Source organism: Corapipo altera, unplaced genomic scaffold (assembly GCF_003945725.1).
Source record: "Corapipo altera isolate COAL_440 unplaced genomic scaffold, ASM394572v1 70, whole genome shotgun sequence".
Taxonomy (NCBI): domain Eukaryota; kingdom Metazoa; phylum Chordata; class Aves; order Passeriformes; family Pipridae; genus Corapipo; species Corapipo altera.
The window spans coordinates 303969-328253 of record NW_020884911.1 but is presented as its reverse complement, the minus strand read 5'-3'; the positions used below and the strand labels follow the sequence as shown (position 1 = coordinate 328253).

Sequence of the window (24285 nt, the reverse complement as noted above, 5' to 3'; positions counted from 1 at the left end):
GCTACACACCGAGAGCCCCGTCACTACTGGGGCTGCACACCGAGATCCCCATCACCACTGGGGCTGCACACCGACCCCCGTTCCCCCGCCGTCTCTCACCTGCCGCGGGCCGGGTCCTCAGGGGTCCGTAGGTGTCGGTCGGGGCGTACATGGGCAGGTGGGCGCGGTGGCGGCGCAGGAAGCGCAGGATGGGCTCCAGCAGGGCGGGCGGGCCGGGGCTGTGCTCGGCGGCGGGGAGCTGCCCGGGCACCTGCAACACAGAGCCGTCAGAGGCCGAACCGGACTCGGGGCACGCACCGGTGATGCGGCAGGAACCAAAAACGTGTCGGGGCCGGGACGCAGTGGGCAGTGAGCACGGAGTGGGGCTCGCACTGGTGGCACCGAGCGCACCCTGGGGCCGGTGGTGCTCGGCTGTTTGTTCATCCCTCCCTCCCAAGTGACACGAGATGCAGATGTAAGGGTTGTGTGGAACCGAAACCTGCGCGGAGCCCCCGGCTGCCCCATAGACTGTCCGAGGGGTTTAGCCAAAGGAATTCCCTACCCCGTGCCCAATTTACTGTGGCTTTTAACCCAGTCTGCAGCCCCAGCTGCGGCCGGAGAAGCTGGACGTTATTCCTGACTGAGGACAAGCGCCTGTTCCGGAAGGTCTGGCTCGGCACGTGTGCCCTCGGCGTGCGGCAGCATCCGACAGCTGATGGAGGTGCAGACCCCGGCCCTGCCATCTGCCTGTTTGCATCGCCGGAGCCGCGCACGGCGGCACAAACACATGGCTGTGATCCCCGAGGGGTAAACACGCCCTGCGCCAGAGGCCCCGCGAGAGCCCGCGCAGCGAGGGCAGCCTTGGTGACGGTGTCTACACAGGCTGAACGCACAGTCCCCGGCCCCGCCGCAACTGGCTTTTCCATGCAGTTATTGCTTCTACCGGCAAACGTTTCTGTAAATGTTACCCCTATTGCATGACACTGATTTCCAGTTTCTCTGGAAACTGTAACCAGAAATGTCTTGAGTCCTGTGCACTTAAGTTCACAGTTCTTAAACATCTCTTTCAAAGGGGTGTTTTTCTTTCATTTTTACATTTCATCAGTAATTTTTCTGCATTCTAAAGTGAGCTGGAATATGAGCAACAGGAAGCAAAGACAGTCTCTTACTCCATATAGAAATACAGTCCTAAGGCATTTAAGAGAGATTCCATAAGCACAGAGTACCTAATCTGTATCTGGCAACGTGCCCAGAAGGAACACCCAGTGAAAACACATATATGTGATATCTAGTAAATACAGTTAAAATTACCATAAAAAAAATCCAAATAAAAATCCAACCCCCCTAATTTGCATTCAGATGCAGATACCATCACCTTACATCCATGTGAGCAATCCTGACTCACAGAACTGCTTCCAGTCTGTGCGGGGGGACTGTGTGTGTCAGGACTGCTACCACAAGGACACGGTAAGGCAAGTGAATCCTTAATTTGTAGGGCACCAATTCCCCTCTCTCTGAAGTTGTTCACACTTAGAGCATGTGAAATGCAACTGAATGATGGCAAAAAAAACCACATCAGGCCCCTCATTCTGCACAGAACCTCATTTTGTTTTCTTTTATAGATGTCTTTCAAGAGAATCTAAATTAAACCGCACGAAGGCACTTTCTGGGTCAGGCCAACAGGAAGCAAATTGCCTGGAGCCGTTGTGGGAGGAGGCAGAGCCGTGCGTGTGGCTGCAGCTGGGACACGGCAGCACGGGCACAGCAGTTTGGGTGAGCCACGGGCCCCACAACCTGCCTTCCCTCCTGCCACTCTGCCTCCATCAACACTCGGTTCTGTTCCTTTTCTGCACAGTTAAAAATTGTGCAGAAATACTTAAACCCCACGGCTGCCGCCCAGAACCGTGCAGGGTTAAACAAAGGCAAAGGCAGCAGGGGGAGGGTAGGCTGGTCCCAGGTAGTGAGGTGGAGGCATAGAGATCAGAACTCAAATTCTGTTTGGGATCAGCCAGAAAGTTCCTCAGGGGGTGGGGGAGGCAGCTCCGGGGGCTGCTGGACACCTGCCATTAACAGCCACAGAGTGCAGTGGCTTTGCAGTTTGGGCAGGCAAAGTTACAGGTTGCTGCTGAGGCTTTGTGCCTCTGTCTATGGTGCTAATGCCAAAGCTATGAACAGCATTAGCAAACGTTTCAATTGCACCCGTATTCAGGACATCCACACACCACTGAAAAAGCCAGTTGCTTTCACTCTGGGTTACAACGAAAAACCTACCCATGGGCTCAACTGAGGCGGGTGTAGGATGGGCTGTGGTGAGCTCCTGTTAGGGAACACTACTAAACCCAAGGGGATAGCTAGACAAGCCAGCCTCCACATTCTGCTGTGTAGTTGTACTAAATTGCAGGTATAATGCAAAAATGCTGTGAAGGAAAACAAAGCAACTTCAAGTTCTACTGGCAGATTTGAGAATATGCCCAAACAACAGAACTGAACCACGTGCTGTACTTGGTGACCCCCCTCCGTGAGGTACACGGTCTGCTCAGGCTTCCCAGAGGAGAGAGCTAAACAGAAACATAAAGCTCCAGGAGAAAGATGGGAGAAGAAACCGAAGTGAACAACACTAACAAATTGCCTAAATAATAAAATGCACTCGGCGGTCGTTTTTCTTACCTGTTCCGACATCAGGATTTGGCGCAGCTCCTTCTGGAGATCAATAAACTGATCGTGATAGATGGCCATGGACCAAGGTTCCCTGAAGTAGCTGGGGAAAAAAGAAGAAATTTAGTTATCTTGTGAACCTCTCATTAACCACTAATAAAGTATTTACCTGCTTTTTTGCCTTTATAAATTACAGTTCTGGACCCATCATGATCGTTTGTTCATAAAACGCCTCCTGTAACAGCATGGTCAATCAATTCTTTTAATGGATGTTCCTGATGTACAGCCAGCTTCAGTAATTACATTTAAAGTGGCTTAATTCAGAGCTGTGGCAAGACCCAGTGAAGAATCCTGATTTTATCAGAATTTAAAAGCCTGAAGACCTGTAAAGAACGGTGTCTCCATTATCTGTCCTCATTTGAGAAAAGCAGATTGCAGGATTAACTGAACTGCTGCATAAACAAATTAAATTTGTGTAGACAATGACACAAATGTTGTTCATCATTAAGGTTTCTGGATTAATAAAAGCCAGAAAAACAGGCCACCACAGCGCTGCAATATGTTCTTTGCGCTACTGTGATGAAGCTAAATTGAACGGATTCTAGGAGGAAGCTCTTGTAACTTTTTCTTTCAGTGACAGCAGTCATGAGAGCATTCTTCCATGAAAAAGGAGGAAAAGGATGCAGAGGACATGGCTCCATGCAGAACCGCATGGCTGTAAATATAACCAGAAGCAGCCAGATTACAAAGCTGTGATTTATTTCCCTTTATAACGAAAGATAATTTTTACTCGAGTGTAATTCTTGCTAATGCTCGCTGCAGTCAGGAGGTGCCCCACGCTCATCCCTGTAATGACTGAACAGATGCCACCAGGGTCACCCAGGAAGTTGGGAGAGGACATTTGCAAGCCTGTGCCCGACACTTGTGCCTTTGGAATGGCAGCAGGACCCTGGCACTGCCCCAGGAGCACACAAATGCTCTCATCTGGTCCAGCTGTGTGGTCTCTAAAAGAACATCTGGATAAGGCAACTTAAATGGTGCTACACGAGTTCAGTAATTCTATCTACAGAGAACTAATGTGCAGTTCCCTCTCTGTGGATTTTATTTCCTCCCCATCCAAGGGCAGGATTTTCCCCTCCTGCTCTGAACTACACCTCAGCTCTCCTGTGCCATGAACAAGGCTCTGTGTGTCTGGCACAGCTTGGCTGGGTTCTCACGTGCCCGGCCCCTCTCTGTCCCTGCACCCCAGCTGGGGCTGCCCCTCAGAATCTGCACGGCCTCCAGCACAGCAGGGCTCTCTCCCATAGGCATTTTCACACTATAAATATTTATAGACACTATTCCAAACACAAGTGCTGCCCAGCCCAGGAGTTACCACCACTCAGGTGCTGGCTCATTCGGATATGCAGGTTAGAAAGGATGAGCTCAGCTTTACAGATCTTTATTTCAGTAACTGCACACCTGAAATGTGTTCAGAGACATAGACAAGAACACAATATCCCTCAAATATTTAAAACCCCTTTAATTTCAGAAGAAAACCCCCACCCAACACAAACCTTTAACTCACTGTTGATATCAGATAGCAAAGAGAAAGGGGAGTATTATACAAGAATACATTAAGGTAATTAAAGACACTCTATTTTTACTGATATGCCCTGCTAAAAGCCATGTTCCACTAGCCAAATGTTTTGTCTTCAAGCTGGCATCTTAATTTTAATTGTAACTCTGAGGAGGTGATTTCCTCTTTCAACTGAGGCATATCTTCCAACTGCCTTACCTCAGTTAAGGTGCTCACCTGTCTCACTGAGGTGTTGCATTAAATGTTTTTTATTAATGTTTCAGGGGTGCTATGTATTCCTGCTACCATTACCAGTTCCATTCATAATCATGAGTTTAACTGTTCCTGTCAATATTCACAGATTTGGAGCTCAAAACCTGAAATTCATTGCTCAGTTTGGAATATTTAATGCAAATAAAATGCCCTTTTTTAGGGAACAGAGAATGCCTTGTCCATGTTTTCTAGACAGGCTGCCAGAAGGAGCTCCCAGTACCCAACATTTACTCCCAGCTCCCTTCATTTCCCTTAACCTGAAGAACTGTACCCTCCCAGAGCAATCTGGAGATTCACCTCACAGAAACAATTTGCTTTCTTTGCCGGGTTTGTGCTTTCATCTATTTATCTTTTCTGTTTGATTCACCTTTCTCAGGGGGCACATGGTGTTTTTGAGAGAGCAGCTCCACATATGGCTGCTAAAAGGAAGTTTAATAATGAAAACACCCATTTGAATCCAAACCAACAAGTTGACTTTCATTCTGAATTTTATTACCACTTCAGCAGCAGTCCCTCAGGGCGAGCTGGGGAAGGCTCTGAAGTATAATGCTCTTCAGTGTGCGAGATGGAGCTGGCAGGCTCCCAACAGGGGCTCAGAGGCTCCTCCGCTGCATGAGAACGGCATCTGCCACATGTGTTTGCACCCTTCAGTCTTTCATAACCTGCCAGAGCGATCAGGCTAAACGTGTACAAGATGACAATGGTGCCAGGGGCATAACGGGTGTGCAAACTTGGTGCCCTCTGAGCAGGGAGCCCTGCTGGAAGCCTTGCCAGCGATGGCAGGGAGGCATCTCTGACAGAGAGGGATGGAACTGGTTCCTCCAGAAGACAATGAGCGACATCCTTCTCGTTGCTAAGGAGCTGGTCTTGCCTCTCATTGACAAACAATATTTAAAGTCTGGTCTGCCTCACTGGTGAGGTGTAGCCTACATTAGATGAGAGGCAAGGAGGAAGGAAATATTCTGTGGTGTCCTGTAAAAAAGGCACAGAATCCTTCCCCTTGCAAAGGATATAAATAAAGTGGACAGATCTGGGCACTGCTGGCAAGCAAAACTGGAGTGTGTGTGCATGTGGCTGTCCATCCAAGAGCTGCCTATAGTTACTCTCCCTGTCATTTGCAGGAACACAGCACATTTGGAGAAGAAGCCACTCCTGTGGAAGCTGGTTCTTCGTCCTGGCAGCGAGGACCTGACACCGCCCCACTGACTGCCAGGTTTGCTGCCACAGGATATACCACCAGCAGCAAGGTACAAAGCCAGAAAGTCTCAAAAACTGAAGGGAAAACCTCCAGAATAACACACTTGGTTTGTACAGGAACAAAACAAAAAGCACAAAAGTACAAAAAGAAGATCAGTAATTGCAGTTATTTTAAAATAATTTACAACCCTGTGACAGGGAAGGCCTGGCAGAGGAAGAGGACCAGTTCTGTGAGAGAGCTGCTCAGCTCTGGAATGACACTGACCCCTGAGCACGGGCACACACTGCTGCTTCTCCCTGCAGTGAGACCAAGATGAGGTGGCATTTTCCAAGACTCAAAGGGCAGGTGGCACCTCCTGATGGTGCCTTTGAAAAATCCCTCTGCAGACTGGTGTGGCCATGATTACAGCTGTGGAGGATGCTGTGCCTCTGGCTGTTCTTCTGCTACCCAGAGCTTTTATGGAAACAACAAACCCAAATTCAACTCCTCACATCTCTGCTACCCCCACTCTTCCAACACATACACTCAGGGCAAGTTCAGAGACTCGGACAGCCCATGAAGTGGGATGGATCTGTTTGCAACCCTCATTAAATGTCTCTAAACAATCCTTAATGCAGATCTCTTGAAATCCCATTTGTTTCCTCCCAAAGCTGGCCACGAGGCACCAGTGCCCTGCCCTCCACACCCTTAAGCCCAGTGTCTCTCTGGTCACTGCAGTGCCCTCAGCACACAGGCCTTTTTAGTAGCCAATATAAGCAGAGTCATTGATCAATTTAAGCTCCTGTTAATCTGTAAGGAGTGGAGAGTCTCCTTTCCTCTCTGGAGCTTCCAACACTTTGTACAACATGGGGAATTTTCAAGCTAGATGTCCCATTTTTTTGGGTTTAAATTTCTTTTTTTGTGAGAAAATGTAACGCACAAAATGCAGAGTTCTCCAGGCTGAACCAGTTACATCTGGAACATAGTGTCCATTCTCAAACCCTCAGACCTCAGGACACACAAAGTTATTCCCTAGCACATTTGGATCCCTTACTCTTGAATGGCTTTGGTGGATTATGGAAGCAGTCCATATTATGGAAAAAGCTCCCCGGTGCAGGGCCCAGTCAGGCAGAGAAGCTGCTGCTACACAGACCCCAGGAACCAACCCAGGAGGACAAGCACAGAGGAAATGGAAGCTGTTCACCTGACACAGGCTCAAGTGGAACACAATTATGCCAGGAGTGCCTACACGGAGCAGGGAATTCCACTTCCCAGGAAGTAGAGGGATGGGATGCAGCACAATTTTAATTTCCAGGTCATATTGACAATACTTCCCGACCACAGCTTGCAGATCAGCAAAAGTCTTTTCTCCAACACAAGCACCTAAGATGCATTGTTTTGGAGACAACATATGGATGTTTTTGAGACTCTTAATTACAAAGATACGGTGATTCCAGTAAAAGGTACAGAATATTTCCAGATATGTTTTGGATAGCCAGACCAGGAATCATCAAGTGTTAGTTTAAGGAAAATATAAATAAAACCATTGAGCATTTCCTGCCAATATCATCTGACCAATAATTTTGAAAGACAGCTTTACGTAGGTTTACACAGGTAAAAAGCAGGACCAGTTTGTGTAAAATCCCTAGAGCACCACCTGAGAGTATTGTTCTTCAGCACAAAGGGCATAACATGGCCTCTGGCCTGCAACTTCCTAATGTTTGCCTACAACTGCTGAACAGCCAAGCAAGTGTTGAACCAACAGCCCTGGTTGTAGCAAGAAGGACCTTCAGCTCTTTGCTCTGCAGTTCTGTTCCCTGAACACTTGTTTGCCCAGGTGCTTTACTCACTCCTGTTAAACAGCCTTATGGACAACAGATCTGTGACTGACTCCACTGGGCAGTTTCACAAAGTAAATCTGCTCAGGAATTCACAGGCTCAAAGGAAATCCTGGAAACCAAGCCTGTGCTTCTTTACCACTTGGCACAGAACCCACAGTGTCTTCTCTTTGGAAGATGATTGGGTTAGAAGCTGTGAATCACAACCCCCTCTTTTCTGGAGCTGCAATAGCAAACCAGAGTGCAGGGCAACTGCTCTCGCAATTCTTGCTCCACAAAAATGGCCACAGAATGCAGACCTTGCTGAGGACGATCCTGCTCCCCTGGCACAGACCCTGAGCTCCCTGGGGCTGCTGAAGGGACCTGCTGATGTCAGGGGGTGACACTGTGCATCACTTGCCAGCACCTTCCCTTCGCCAGCGCTGGTGATCCATCCCGACTGATAAACCAGTGCTGTTTGCTGCCTTTTTAATATCCTGGGAATGTTACATTAGAGCACCCAGAGGCAGATCCTGGCACTGAGATGCTGCAGCCCTTTCCTGTTCTAAGTGTCGTCAGGAGAGACTCTCCGTTATTTCAGCACCGGCCTTTGGTAAAGTTTAGATTATTCACCAGATCATAGCAGTTATGGTGTAGGTGATTCCCATTGAACTGCTCTTTAAACTTTCTAAACTCTGTGCTCTTTAAAGCTGACACAGAATCATTGCTGTCTGCACTCTCCCTGAGCACTTTGTGACTGACCCTGACATCAGGCTTACTGCACTCTCACATAGTACTATTCCACGTGTAATGCATTATGGAAAACAATTAAAAGGAAATTAAACCTGACATACAGAATCATCAGATAGGCTGTGTGCAGCAGTATGATTGCTTTTCTGCAACTGTTTATGGATTCAGAGTTTAATCATTCATAATGGTTTGCATAATTGCTAGGATGAATCAGCAAGGTTTGACTGCAAATTAACATGGTAGTGTTCAGCTGATGAGCTTTCACTTACTAATTTGGCCGTGGGGTTTCTTAGTAACATGGCCTTTCATCAGCAAGTTAGCTGCTCCTTTAGAACTCCATTAATATCTGTCTGCAGCCATTGGTATTGATTGGGTCTGTGAGTACAGCTGTACCAGGGCACCGTGGGGTTAGTGGTTAATTCGGGAGCGAGAAAGCCGGCAGTGCTTTGATATCCCTTCACGTGTTCTTCTTTCCAGTCCTGTCTCTCTCTTCCTAAAAAGCACATGCATTCCCCTCTAATTAGGCTGCAGAGTGTACAGAGCAGCACTAGTCTCTCTCAGCCATGCTCACTACCTGCCACAGTTCCTTTCCAGTCTTTTTCATCCCTGCAGAAAAAACATCTCACCATCTGCACCATGAACAGAAGCCTAAGGTGGAATGCCCTAAATGTAATCCCAGTGTGCTAATGGTGTGGGATCCAGCAGACTCCAGACAGCAGCAGGGCATTCTAATGTTTCTCTTAATGAACAAGCACTCCTCATTTTGGAAAGTCTGGGTTAAAACCAGCTTTTCTATGCAGCATGCACTTCATGTTTAAATAATCACTGATTATCCAGCCTATAAGTAACAGATTTATCTCTTTACCTAGTCCTTTTAACAATAATGCCAAAAACATCGAATTATGTTCTTTTTCTTGATTTATTTGTTATATTGTGAGATTTATTAGCATTGGGGCAATAAACAGTCAGTCCAGTGTGGAGTTTCTGCTTACAGTCTCATTGAATGACACTGCTTAATAAATCACCTTCAGCCTAATGTAAACAGCATCAGGATGTGAGAATTGAACTTCAGTGGAAAAAGCTAAATGGTTACTTCAAAATAAGTGAATGCTGTTCATGAAGCTCAAAATGTTTTTGAGCATTTAGCTTGTACAGCCAATATGCAAAACACAACACAAGAATAAGAGTCAGGGTTTGAGGAGAGCAGCCAAGGAAACATCCAGTGCTGTTATCCAGGCCCCAGGATGCAAAGGGAGGTAAGTGCAGGTGACTAAAAGCACATATCTCCTAAGAACTAAACCTACACACAGGACAAGCAGAACAAGCAGAGCCCTCAGAACCCTGTTCCAGGTGTTGCTCACACCACCTGGGTCGCTCAGCACTCTCAGTCCAGCAGCTGCTCACCCAGGGTTAAATACCAGCAGGATGCTGCTGACCAGCATCACCCAGAGAGCAGGCTCCATGCACAGGTATGGCAGGAAACAGGAGAAGGGGAGGGCTGAGCAACACAGCCTTTCAGAGGGCACCTTTCAGAAAGTGACTGGCACCACCATGGCACCTCTGACAGGACCCTTCTTCACACCTTCCCTCCTGTGCCACCCTCACTGCCCTGTGCTGGGTGGTCCCTCACCTCAGCATCACTGTCACTGCCACATGGCTGAGATGCAACCATCATCTTCTGTAGGTCATAGCTGATAACAAGCTCATTAATACAGCATTACAAACTCCTAAGTAAAAACCACTCACACCTCATTTGTGAAATAAGCTCCTTAAGTATTTTAGAAACTAGTGGTCAGATTTTTATGCATTATGTAAGATTTGCTTTTTGTTAATGCCACATGAAGCCTACATGAACCACTTCTACCTCATATTAAAGGCATGATGCCAGTGAGCATCCATTTGGTTGCCAAGTATCATGAGACCCCTCTAATTATCTGTTTTGTACTTAAGATGCAGCAGAGGGAGATTCCACCGCTCTGTGGACACGTTCCATAACTTGGCAACTGCCTTGCAGCTGCCTTTGCCTCGGGAGAACACAAAGGGGGTCACTGGCTGGTTACCTCCTCCTCTGAGGAGCAGTGTGGAGGACTGAATGACCAGTAACAAATCTGTAAGCTTAAAAAGAAAAAAAATGTTTCAGACCTCTCTCCTCACCCCTCTTTTATCTGCTGCTAGGGCAATGGAAATAATCCAAAGGCTTTCCAGTCAGTGAGGGAGGGAAGGATCATGGCATACAAAGTGCTATACTTCAGATTAAACTACTGGAATTTGCTTTCTTTTTCCTTCAGGAGAACTCTTCCCTGTGAGAAACAGCCTTGTTCTTGGGGCCTCAAATTCCAGTTCAGCCTTTTTGAGATACAGGTTGATGGGAAATAAATAAAAATTACAGAAACTCCTTCCTGAAGTGGATTCCAAATCTGGGGGGTAATGCTGCTCATCTCACAGGTGACAAAAGGTTTGTATACAAAAATCCTCAGGTTTTGGATACTGTGCCTTTGGTTCCTATGGCTTTTCCTGCCCTGGCATGGCATAACTGCACTGTAAGGCCTCTGTGCTCAGGACCATACTGGCTGCAGGCCCAGGTGGAGGGAGAACACCCACTGCCTGGCACGAGGCACATGGAAGGGAGACCATCACTATGACAATGGGGCCTTTTTCTTGTAGCCCAAGGACACATGAAGATGAGACTTTTCTGGTCAGTAAATACTGCCTGTCCAAGGCCCTGCAACCTGCCCAGCAGACCTTGGCATCCTGTAAAACATCCAGAGGGATGCAGTGCATCCCACTGTGGGGCAGTCGGAAGAGACAGCTGTCTGACCACACGTGGTCATCTTCTGGCTCCACAGCCCATTTCCTCAGCTCTTGTTTGCACAGGGAGAAACAAAGCGTGGCCCCTTAAACCCAGGTCTAGCCAAGTGCTGAACTGAGCCTACCCCGAGGTGCCTCTTAATGATGCTGGAACACCTGACACCTGTGAGAATCAGGCCCAAATACAGCTGCAGAAGCTCAGCCACAGGCAATTATTTTTGAGAGAGACCAATACCTGTTGTTACTATATTAATTAATGTCTGTACCACTGGGATCACAGCTAAGGCCTTCTGAGGAGCAGTTATATCAACTGTGCAGTTGAGAGCTGCACCAAGACCTCCTTTAAAAATGTCCACAGTGCCTATCTGCTAAAGGAGGAGAAAGGAAAAGAAAATTTAAAACTATTTCGACCCACGAGATACAGTGTTGGCTGGTTTAACTATGAGAGCTGGAAGCATTTTTTCCATGAAAAAAAAAAAAAATCAATTCCAAAGCATTTGAGGCTTTTGATGAGTTGTGAACACAGTGTAACAGAGTGGGAGTGTCTGACCCACAAAAGCTTACACTGGCCCATGTGTTGGTGCACTGTGCAGCCCAGGGACAGGTGATTCCATGCTGGCTTTTCCTGATCCTACTTGTGAGGCTGAGACATGTATGAACCTAAAGTCTGAAAGGGCAGCAGGTGGAACACACACATCACTCACAGTGTGACTGGGGGCACATCTGGCCTATCTAGGGGCTATGGTTCCCTTTCCCCCCATGAAACTGGGCTGGGGTAGCAGCACCAGTGGAGCCCTGGGCGCTGTGTGTCCACTGCCCTGCTTCACCTCCTCCAGAGCCCAGGGACTGAGGGGAGGAGGCAGAGCAGTGACCAATCTTTCCTCTGGTTGTGGGTCAAATCCTGCAGCTCTTATTCCTGTTAAAGGCATACCAAAATCAATGGAACTTTTCTGCAGACCAAAGTAAATGTTATTTCTCTCATTACTGCCGTTAGCCCCGGCTCCAGGCGTACAGCCAGAAGGGGAGACTTTGTCAGGTTTGCTGGATCTCCAGGGCCTGTTGTTAATGCTAATTTGAGAATGGCACTGGCACAGTCTGGTCAGGAAATCCAGTACCAGGGGGTTAACTTCCAGCTCTTATACCGAACACAAATCAGTGAGGAAATTCACTGCTAGGTGCAGTCTCTAATTATTTAAAAGATAATTTGCATGCTACACAGAAATAAATTAGCTCCCAGGTGACAGCTGTTCCTCTGTGTCCATTTCTGGAATGAGCTGCCATGCTGGGAAATCTAAATACAGACCAAAAGATTAAAGCACTGCACTTTCTTGCCTCACAGGAAGGCCCTCCACAAAACTGAGGCATAAAGAAGGGAGGCATAAAGAACAGATGCTTCAAACCATCAAGTTTACAAGCTTAACTAACAAATCACAACATTTTCACAGTCTACATTCTTTTCACTAAGGGCACTTCACATCTTGCTAGAAGATGTAACATGTACTAGTTTAAAAGCATTTTTTTCAAAGCCAAAGAGAAATTCAGTCCTAACCTCAGGTTTGTGCTCATGCAGGGTCCTCACAGACCATGTGAACGATGCCCAAAACAGTTGGGGTTTTTTTTGATCACACACATAGAAACCAGTAAATGCATTTTCCTGCTCCTCACCAAAAGTCAACCAGGCACCACTTTTTATCCACATAAGAGTCTCAAGACAATCTTCATCTCACAAGAGCTGCTAAACTGTTTTTCAGTGTATCAGTTTTCTAATAACCAGTCTTGTCCTGGCTCAGTTCTAACACTGTACACTGTACAGTGCACACATATATACATACATTGTATGGTGCACTACAATGTGCAGATGTGTATGTATTGTAGATGTGATATGAGAGTACTTTATATTGCCAGCCTTCTTCTGCTGCTCTACCCCCTCCTGAGAGCAGCACAGGAATTTGCTGCTTTCAGGAGCAATTTGCTTCCTCCTCTCCCTTTTCTCATCTGTCCTTGCCCTCTGCCTTGGCTGCCTGCAAAGGGTTCCCTTTGCTTTTCGGTCTCCCACCTGCTACACCTGCTGGAGAATGTACCCTCCTCACAGGATGGACATGTGCAACAGAACACCAAGCCTGGGATGAGCAGGAACACGTGTGTGAGAGCACCACAAGAACCACATGAGTGAGGTGATTACAGAGCAGCATATGTTCATTGCTGAGGAGCAACATATGGGATTTCATACACATGACCAAAGAGCAAGAAGAGAAGGAACAAACCCATCTAAAGATAAGGTATAAAGAAGACTAAAAACAACGGGAGGCAATAAAATAATCAGATAAGAAAAACCTGGCAACTGTAATTCAGGAATTTTGCCACAGGCTAATAAGAGGTGAGATACAATAATGAGGCAAAAGGTCCCAAACAACATCCCTGTCTAAAGGCTGTAAAAGACAAGTCCAAAATTAGTTCATCATGACTAATTAAGGAGAGCTCAAGAGATGTGATGAGGCCCTGCTACGTGGTGTCCCTCTGTGCAGCACACCAGTGACCCTGGGCAGAGCACCAGCCTCGCAGGTCCCGGGGCCTGTGGCATGGGGTGTGAGAGGACCCCAACCACGCACAGCTCAGGGCCCTGGTGAGCACAGAGCAGGGAAGACACCCCCAGTCTTACAGGAGCAAGTGACTCTCCAGTGAGTGTATGTGCTGCCATCAGGTAAAGCTGCTCCTCTCACTCTTACAGTGCTGCCTGGCCTGACATCCTATTAACAGATCATCACTGGGATATTCACCTCTCCTGAGATTTTTACAGTCTCTGTGGATGTTTAGAACCTGACCTTACTTTGTAATCCCCTGATCAGCTTGTGTCCTGTGTGGTGATCCCATCAGGATCATGAGCACAAGGAAGGCTAACCCATTCTTATTTCTCTGAAGAAGAAATAAGCTGTGTGTTTAGAAAGTTCATGTCTCCTCTCTTCCAAACCTGAGTGCAGCTGTCAGGGAAGCAGGTGAGTGAGCTGCACTGAGGTCCTCAGGCTGGGCTATGTGCCCAACATGCAGCAAGGGAGAGAAAGGGAAAATATGCTAGTTTGGTCAAGGTTAGGAAAACACTGCTACCTGTGCTGCAGGCAGAAATCCCAAAGCAAGATGATTTATTCTTCCAGATGTTGCTACCGGTGTGAAACTTGCTGGTACATGTAACAACAGACACTGTAACCACATCTGGGCAAACAACCATGGCCTCAGTGTCTGGTTCACACAACAGATGAGCTCACAGCTGCACATGCACATTGTAATGCCAGAAAAAGGACTACTGGTACCTTGCCACAACCTGAATGAGTTCCTTCCAATGCTCCAAATGTATGAGCTGAGCAGCATCAGCCGTGACAAGGAAAGAAAATATGTTGTCTTAGCCCATATCTCACACACTTGTGTCACCATCCTTCAGGTCCTCCTACTGGCCATGCGCCGTTCAGGGGAACTTAAAGTTTGCTGTGTCCATTCCTCTTTTATAAAACAAATCCAACATTTTTTATAAATCAAAATCAAGCCCTATACCAGCAATAATTCCCAAGCCTCTTCCAGACCACAGCACATCCTTTACAGCAAACTTTTACCTAAATAACAATGTTGAATCTGAAAATTTTGCTACCATTTGTGCCTTTCTTCCAGTTATAAATATAACAAAATCAGATCTGGAGACTTTTCAGGCACCACTATCAGCTTTGTATCATGATAAAAACTGGCCATTTGGTTCCTGAGCTTGGCTTTCTGTCCCTACCCAGCTGATGTAAGGCAGTACTTCACTTCTCCATGTGTGACAGTTTACATTCCCAAGCACCATTTGTGAAGGATTTCTTAAAACAAAAATCAAAGCAATGAAAAAATCTCCTCTCTGGAGGAGACAGCACACAGCCCTTGGCTAGAACTAGCCAGGCTCTTCAGTCTCCCTTGGGAGACCTGCCTGGGAATACCTGCCTCGAGGCACAGGCACTGCCCTGTGCTTGCTAAGGCACCTCAAACTCTGCCAGAGCTGTCTCACTGCTGCAGTGCTGCCACCAGAAAGAGTCCTGACACAGCCTCCAGCTCTAACATTAAGTTACAGTAACTCCCTTCCACAGAGCACAAGGTCTAAAGGATAAACTTTAGGGTTTATCACCAGATAAAAGCAGGCAAGTTATTGAGTGTGGCTATCACCAGGAGCAATTTAAAATCTCCCTGGAAATCTCTGGCTTAAAAATTTGATTTAACATGACAAAAATACTTTTAAGAAGTGACTTCTGAACATTAATCTACAGTAATAAAGGACTGTTCAGGTTCAGCTGAATGACTAAGCCTGCCAAATATTCTAAACAACAGTGGTAAAGACACCAAAATGCTCTTTTAGATGAAAGATGGTCAAGTAAACCATTGCTCCTCCTCTCAATAAATCAGGCACACAGCTCTTTCCAGGAAGGTCTTCAGGACTTGCACTACTACTGATAATTTTGATAAATAATGGAAAATGTTTTTAAATCTCTTCATCTACCTCTTGTTCCACAGGACAACATGCAGAAGACAAATCATACTAAGGTTTCCTGCTCGAGGCAGGGTTTCCCTCACCTGTACAGGTCTGTGATCTGCCCGGCCCTCCAGCGGTAGAACAGGTCGTTCAGCAGCCGCTCGTGCTGTCCGTACAAGCACAGGTAGTTGGAGACAGGAAAGGGTTCCTTGGAAAAGCAGGTGATGCCATCCACCATCCTATACTTGCTGAAGTGCATCCTAAAGTAGTTCCCTTGTCCTGCCTCTCCAGTTATTATCTCCGTCCCCTGCAACAGAGAACACCAGGAGAGCTGTAGAGGTGGAAGGAACACCTGACCTGGCACATGTACAGGGTCAGCGAGGGGTTCCCAGCCCACAGTTACCACTTCCTAAAACACACAGCCCTTTTTGCTAAATCAAGGGACCATTCTTTGCACCGTGGGTTATAAGGTACTTTGCTGTGGCTTGGACAGAGATTTTCCTGTGTGGTTTAGACCTTGATTAACTGCCCACCCAACTGTGCAGCACAGGCTGAGTGCCACTGCAGACACCTGAGGGCATCTGGGCCCTCCAGCTGCACTGGCAGTGACATCGGATCCACAGGGACCTGTGACCTCCTGGAGCAGCAGCTGGAGTCAGGAGGGATGCTGTGGGGCAGCCCAAACAACACTGCATGCCTCTGTTTGGGTAACTCAATTGAACTCTGTTCAGCCTCAGTTATGACAGAGCACACACATGGCACATCCTGCTTTACTGAGGATCCCCATCCTGAGGAATGAAGAACACACCAGCAGGCTTTTACTCTCTCTCCAGATTTATAACTCCCCATCTGTATTTTTATACATGTAAATATGTGTATACGCAAACAGTGTAAGTGCAGAGTCCAAATTCATGGCATGTGGTAGAAGCTACATGACTGCAGGCAGAGGGTGACACTGCCACATTAACCAGGTCCAGGTTAATGTGGCAGGTGGGAACTCCAGTGCTGCAACTCAAATTTATCACATACCAGTGAAGCATTTCTGGCTTTGTGTAACACGTTTCCCAGTAGTCAGGGGTGGGATGTGCTGGAACAGCTTTCCAGCAAGGAGAGAAATACCCAGAAGGCTCCTGCTCAGTCCCGGAACAACCCTATATAGTACATAAACAGCCCTGTGTACAGGTGGGGCTGTGCCTACAGGAGGCTGCACTGGCTCTTAGGATGTTTCCTTCAGGCCATGTTCTAGACCATTAAATAGTGAGAATATCAAAGAACATATATGCATATACTTACTTACATATGTATATGTGTGTTTATACACACAAACACACACATCTATATAGGATTTAAATTGCTCACACCCAACTCTTGCTAATTTGAACTGGGGTTGCCATCTGTTGCCAACACCAACTCTACTGTCAATAAAGTAACAGTGTTGAATGTTGATGCTCAAACTGTAGCATTTAGCTTCAGCCACTTAAATCAACCACTTTGAAGACAAAAATGTAAAAATTTGCTTCAAACCTGCCATTGCAGTGGGATGATCACATAGCTTGAAGCTGTTTTTTCAGGCTGTATTCCTGTTCCAGTTTTATACATTTCTACAACCTGTTGCTAGGCTACAGGAACCTTTGGTACTTCCACATCTCAGCTAACACCTTTCACTAGCTTCTCTTACTTCTTCTTTAGAATATTCTTTTAGGATGTACATGAAGTTTCTAGAGTGGTTTTAAAGATGGCCCCTTTTCAGGTAATCAGCAGGTAATCAAAGCAGCAGCAAAAGAATTCTAATCGTGTTCTAGCAATTTGGAGTAACAAAACCAATTTCTCTCTCTGATGGTCCTTTCAGCTTTCCAGCACATCCTGCTTTGGATGGCTCATCATGGATCTGGAAAACAAGGTGAACCATGCTTTGATTCCTCCCCAAAACCATGGATCTCTTTTTAAAAGCCAATTTCTTTCTATGGACCACCACTGTCCAAGTTTTAAAGTGAACACTGAAGTAGCTTTTTAAAAGCTGCTCTTTAAATCAACTGCAAGAACGGGCTTGATACAGAAATCCCTGAGGTAAGAGGTACAATCTATGTGAAACAGGAGCTTGCCTAGCTGGATGGTCCTCTCTGGCTTTAAAAGACATTAATCTAGTCCTTTTCTTGTCTCACAAGTCAGGTTCTCCAGTAAGAGAAGTGTCTCCATGTTTGTATCCAGTCACAGTCTCCCATGTAGCCCAATGTGTGAAGTGGTTCCCCCTTCCCTGTTCCAAGAGAACCCTCATGGCTGCAGGACTCACTATTTCCTAGCAGTGAAGCACAGAGCATCTCTTCCAGAATAATTCCTACTATTCTAGAAATCAACTGAATTTCCCTGATAAACTGCCAAGCTTTATCATCTGTGTGCATTTCTAGCACCATATTGCAGGGAGAAAAGAGGCTCAGCACTAAGGCTGGAAGCACCAAATCCAGCTAATACTGTCCTATGACCTGTGCATAGAAACTGGGCATCATTGAAGAAAGTCGAATGTCAGGAAGCGTGGAAACAAACCCCTGAGAGGTTCAGAGAGGTCTGTCACTGCCCCTGGTTCAGCAGCTGTACCTGGTGTATGCAGAGCACGCAGGCTCAGCTGACTGGATCACTTCTAACCCCACCTGATGGCAAACACAGCACACCCCCACCTGCCACGTGTTCACTTTGTGCTGGGAACTGCCACAGACACATCAACCCACACTTCTCAAGGTACTTGGTTACAATTCGGGGTACTCAGGCAGGTACCTGTATTACCCTAACCAGGAACCTCCTTCCAAACAGAGGATGAAACAAAGCACTTCCATTATTTAACTTACGTGGTCACACTGGGCGAGTTCTGTGTCCAAGCGGGCGGGAACTGCTGGTTTGGAAACATGTAAGTAGTTATAACCTCCAGGAAGAACACCTCCTGCCATAAATGAAAATGAGGTTTATTAAGTCCTAAGCAATGAAGAAAATAAAGTATTTGTTTGCCCTCCTTCTGCTGTCATCTTTTTCCACTACATAAGGAGCTTTGAGGGCTGTTCTGCCATGAGATGGCACCTGAGGTGAGATGGACCTGCCTGTATTACAGACCAGGGGAGGAAAGTGGGACAAATCCAGTGGGACATACCTTTAACTTTACATCCTTTGTACATGGGGATGAGTCCATCTGGGCCTTCTGGTGGCTCAGAACGGGGCTGAAGGGTTGGATCAAAGAGACTCAGCATGGAGGCAGCAAGCTCAAAGCCAATCTCTCTGGAGTTGAAGTTGCTGTGCGTCCATTCATCTTTACAGTATCTCCTGGAGAACTTTGTTAGAGGACCTGCAGCCCTGATGCTGACATCATTGGTGCAGAATTTGGCATCAATCACAAGCTTTCCATCAAAAACAAGGCAAGCATCATTGACTGCCTTAAAGATTTCATAATCCACTGCCCTGTAGGCAAAGCTAAAAAATGCCTAAAAAGAGATATAAATAATTGTAGATTATCTTATATATTATTTACTGGCTAATTTCATAAATCAAAACCCACACTTTGTTCTGAATGTTATTCATTTTAAAAAACAAGAATAGAAAATAAACTATGATTTTATATACACAGATAGATCCTTCTGCTACCAAAATTAAAACCGACAGTAGAAAGGAGAATTACCAAACTAGAATCATCTGCTTCTGGTTATTAGATGAGTTTTATTTTAAAAGCTCAATATTCACCATATGTGAAACTACTATGAGTGGCCATGTGTATTTTTTGTTAGTACAAGCATAGGACATAGACCTGAACCCTCTATGAAGTTGGTTTTCTTCTTTCAAATGCTCAAGTCAACCTGAAACCCCAAGGAATAGAAAAGCACAGTGTACTTTGCCTTCATCAGGATAACTGTGTATTACAAATGTTTTCCCAACTGTTGAGCCTGTTTACCAACAAACTGAGTTACTTTGGCTGCCAGCACAGGGACAGTCAATGAAATGGAAAGATCAGAAATTAAACTTGCTCAGAGGAAATGTCATCCTCATTCCAACTACAGCAGCATAATTTCAGCCAGTGGAAGCTGCAGAGGCCAAGGAGGTTGTGAGAAGTACAAGAGGACTGAACATTCACAGGAACAGGAAAGCTTCCAGGTTTGTTATGTTTGACAGTGTCATAGATTTTGGAAAGCATATCCAAATTTTGTCAGGACTGAAATGCCTCTCTAACTACTCCAGACCTGGATCATACTTGCTTTAGGAGGCAGGCTGAGCTGTACCTCCCCAAAGCACAGGACTGCTGTACTCTCTAAGGCCAGGCACTAGGCTGGCTGTCCATCAGATCCACCCAGATCACCCAGACCAGCCCAGAGGAGGCTGTGTCTGCAGGGAAACTATCTGGTACCTTTGGCAGTCAGCTGCTGAGGCTGGTAATGAGCACAGCAGATACCTATTTGGTATGTTTTGTTTTGTGAGACTGAAAAAAGATGGGACTTCCACTCTTTGAAAAGATGGCCTGTACTGTCTTAGGCAACCTTACAGTCCTGGCCCCGAGGCAGGGAATTATCTTGGGACCGGCATCTACTGAAGTCACAAGCTCATCTTCCCCACAGGAATATTTCAAGGACATTTAAAGAAAATCACCCTAAATCTCTCTTTTGAGTCTCAAAATAAAAAAGCTAGTGATAATTCCCTCCTTTTGTCTTCTTGTGGCACCTGCACAGTGGCTCTCCTGGGACACCAGGAAGCAGATCAGACAGACCCCACCTCCCCCAGAGAGGAGTCCCGTGACCAGCAGTGCAGAGCAGGTGGTGCTGGAGCAGCCCTGGAGTGGAACAGATGCACAGGCAGCACAGCCCCAGAGAGGGATCATGCCTGAGGAGCCACTTTGAAACCCAGCACCACCCTCACCTCCACCAGAGCGCCGGGAGAGCAGATGTGGGAGAAGCTACAACTACGAGCAGTGTCTTCAAAGCTGCCTCGTGCCAGGCTGGCAAAACATGGGCCCCAAGAAAGTGTAAAACAAGAGTGCACACTGGACACTGAGGGTTAAAAGGAACAAGAACCACAAGGCTGAGAGATGTTTTGAACAAGACCATGCTCTGCAAAGGGCATGGATGAAGACTGACCATCACTACAACAGAGTTTGTGAAGCTCCAGAGCCCTCACACAGAGCTTTCCCCATTAGTGCTCTCAGCTTTTAAAATCATTAGATGACAAGTCACAGGTTGCTGTCCCCCATCAAGAAATATTCCTGTACAGGCTGAGGAAAGGGTGGAAGTACGCATTCCCTTGCTGCTTTCATCCTCAATAGCCCAAAACATAACTGTGTCAGGACAAAGCAGCATCCATAATCTGTCCTTCCCTTAGTGCCAGCTCAGGGAGGACACAGCCGTGACCTTGCTAAAGGTGTTACCCGGTTGTACCCCCAAAGAGCTTTCCTGGGGACTAAGTAAAGTGTCACATGCTCACAGCCGGCTGGATGAGCCAGTTGGAAGAGAAGGCACAGGAGAGGGAAGCAAAGGGAGTTGGAAATTTTAGCAATACTGGCACAGCAGAGATGCAGCAGCAGAGGAGCCAGAGCCCCTGGGCTTGTTTGTAGATAAAGCAAGTGAGGAACTACGCACAGCTAAGGGAATTCTGACCATCTAGGAGAGCAAAATCAGGGAAGCTCTGCCCGTGAGGGCAAGGGGACCACACAGCCCCAAGTCCTGCTGGCTTGACAGGCAGGACGGTGTCACCGGAGGGGAGGGGAGGGCTGCAACCTCCAGGCTGGGAGCCATCTGTCAGCCCAGGCAGGAGGGAGGGAGGCTGCTGCTTTAGGGAAAGAGGAGATTTTCTCCTGTTGTTTTTATCCTGCAGGACTCAACAAATTAAGCCCCCAAGAACTGCCAATCAACAGTTGATACTGGCTCAAATCCCAAAAGGCCCAGGGCTGCTGCAGCACCGATTCCTGCACAGCCTGGTCTCTGGTGAGCACAGCTGCCCTCCTGGCAGAGGCTGCTCTCCCGAGCCTGGCATCCCCTGAGCCCAGCCTCCCAGGCAGCTCAAGCCTTGCAAGGCAGCTGAACTGCTCTTGGAGAATATAAAGCCCCTGACACCACAAGTAATTAAACATCTCCCATCTTAGAGGCTGGAAAGAGAGATCTTGAGAGGGAAGGACCATGGCTGGAAGAAGAACAAGCAGGGACACAAATGGGCAAGAGAAGCAAACCCCAAGGCAAGGGAGGTTTAAGGGAACAGCCACATGGGCCAGGTGGTGGAGAAAAGAGGGGGGGTTGATGGGGAGGTGGTGAGTGCATAGTTGCAAGAATGAGAACCACATCAATATATCTGTGGAAGAAAGATAAAAATGGAGGAGTTTCAGGGAAAGAAGAGAGATCTTGAAGAGTTGCATATGAGAAGAGTGGGAGAAATGTCACTACTGCCATGGAGACCAAACTCAGGAGACCACTATGGGTAAAAGTGCTGTGGGAGGTCTTCACCCTCATGAGGAAGGGTTCAACTATCCCTGTGCTAAAAAGAGAAGGGCTGCAGTGTAGGGGAGCCAGCAGGGACCCCAATATCTGGGGAGCTCTCTGGGAGAGGCACATGGCTTGTCCTTCCCACAGTGACAGCTGCTCCTGCACAAAGGAGTGGGCACACAGCAGGGTGTGTGGGGCAGAACAGCAGCACCCCATGGAGGGAGGTTCTGAAGTGACTATCAGAAGTGCTCGCTCCTGTGGATTAGCCCAGTAAAGGAAAACAGAACAATCCTGACCTTTAGGAACAGCTAAAACTTGTCCCCAGTCTCAGAGCAGAGCCACACCTGTGAGTGTGCCTACACCTAAGATATTAGTACTGGAGCTGAACAGCTCATTGATGTAAAGGGAGAGAAATCTGCTAAAAATACATTTTCATTAAGTTACATAGTAGGCCTCTCTATCCTAATGTTTTTGGCTTCTACTGTGACTTAATCAAGTGCACGTAACTATAGACAGGAGTAACTGTACGCATTTAAATAAGGAAAGGTTTTCTGGAATTACTTAGAAAATGAATTAAGAGTATTTGTCACTCAGCAGCAAACTACTACTTGTGTATCAGGTGACTTAAATACATTTTAATCCAAATCAGTCAGGGCATTAACGATGGGTTTATTTGGATTTTTAGAAAGCCAATCCTTGAGACTAACAAGTGAACATTCAGTCTCCTAGAGACAATGAGAAACAGATAAATCAATGAGGGACTATCTGAATGTGATGGCCTTTGTCTGAAGGGGGTGCACGGAAAGCACACACTTACTGAGCACTGCAGCTTCAGCGGGGTTGTGGCAGTGGTGAAGGCAGCCCAGGTGATCAGCTCCGGGTCGCTGCCCTCGCCCCACTGTGCCAGGACACTGTCCCCGTGCAGGGCCACGCCAGCCTGTGCCAGGGCCTCCCGGACAGCGCCCTCCACCTCGGCGTTGTGGAGGCAGGGAACAGCCGAGCTGAGCGGGGGCTGCACGAGGTGGATGCGAGAACCATCAATTCCAAGAGATAAGAGGGTTTCTACTGTGGTGTAAATGTCAATTGTATTCCCATAGACAATGACGTTCCCTAAGAGGAAAAAAAAGGGGGGGAAATTTCTAAGACATACAATGAAAACCTTATTAGGATAACTCAGATGATAATAACGTGAAATTGCTCTCTTTGACCCTCTTATTTCTCTGATGCTATGAAGCAAACAATGTTACCTAGCAACAGCAGCTAAGATAATTTAGTAAAGAATCTGTACAAAACATCCCACAAAGTAGGCAAGTACTTAACACAGAAGTACGGCATTCATCCTGACCCCATAATTTGAAATTATTTTGATTGAAAAGCCTCGGGGGGGGGGAGAAAATCACCATTTTTTTGTTCTCTCTCCTCAATTTTGCTCGTTCAAAGGACTGATGGAGGAGGGAGCAGACAGGAGCAAATTAAATACATGATGCAGAAAAACCCCACAAACTGTGGAAAGGTCAAGTTATAGAAAACAAGCCTTTGTGCCACATGGTCATCAGTGCTGTGGTTTCTTTCTGCCAAAGCCTGATCTCCAGAGAATGGGGTTGAGACCTACCCTGTCCCACCACCATGGCAGGCAGAGCTCTGCACCACTCTCTCAAGGTGCCTCCCTCCCTCACACATCACACAAGCTCTGAGCCAGCCAGGCTCCATCCCTCCTCATGCTGGAAGTCAGCAAGCTGGACACAGACATGACCAACTGCTGGGAAAGCAGTGTGTGGGTCCTGCTGCTCCTTCTGCAGAAAACACTCCTGAAACCAGCTCCATCTTCCCACCCTGGGCACCCAACCCAACACACACCTCCCACCTGCCACTGCAGAGCCACAGGGCAGCCCTGCACCTCCCTGTCCTGAACTGGTGCCACTTCAAAGGGCAGAGTCAGAGCTGAGCAGGAATACATGGGGATGGAGGAGTCCTGTTCTGTGTGAGCACAGCAGGGCTCTCCAGCCTAAGAGTTAAAGCCCTCCTGGCGATAAGGGAGGCAGAGCTGGGATGCATCGGAGCAGCTGCGTGTTTTATCTCAGGATGGTCTAATATAAAACACACAAACATTCCTCTGAGCAGGGACTGAAACACACTCCTCTCCTGCCCATTCCTAGCACAGGAGGGCTGAGCCAGGCCTGCCAGCTCCTCTGTGTCCATCTGCCCCAGCCCCAAGCTCCGGCCTCGGGGCAGGAACAGCTCTACCTGCCTGCCAATGTCCACATCAGCTCCTGCATGCTGGCTGTCTCAGGACAACATGGATCTGACCTGCCAGCACGAGGATGCATCAAAAGCACAGTCCTCGT

General features: G+C 47.1%; 1 protein-coding gene across 6 annotated transcripts in view; it reads right to left on the bottom strand.

Annotated features, from left to right (window-relative positions):
* CFAP61 (cilia and flagella associated protein 61) overlaps window positions 1-24285 on the bottom strand; it is a 98392-nt gene that overhangs the window by 10533 nt on the left and 63574 nt on the right. For 3 of the 6 annotated variants that reach the window (XM_027654002.1, XM_027654003.1, XM_027653999.1), the window contains 5 exons: window positions 22758-23050; window positions 18640-18967; window positions 18344-18435; window positions 15605-15810; window positions 1808-2737 (listed from right to left, as the gene is read on the bottom strand). In XM_027654002.1, the coding sequence (XP_027509803.1) occupies window positions 2233-2737; window positions 15605-15810; window positions 18344-18435; window positions 18640-18967; window positions 22758-23050 (1424 nt within the window). In that variant the 3' untranslated portion in view covers window positions 1808-2232. Of the gene's footprint in view, window positions 1-99; window positions 251-1807; window positions 2738-15604; window positions 15811-18343; window positions 18436-18639; window positions 18968-22757; window positions 23051-24285 lie in introns of those variants that run through there. The other 3 variants (XM_027654000.1, XM_027654005.1, XM_027654001.1) reach the window with 2 other exon arrangements.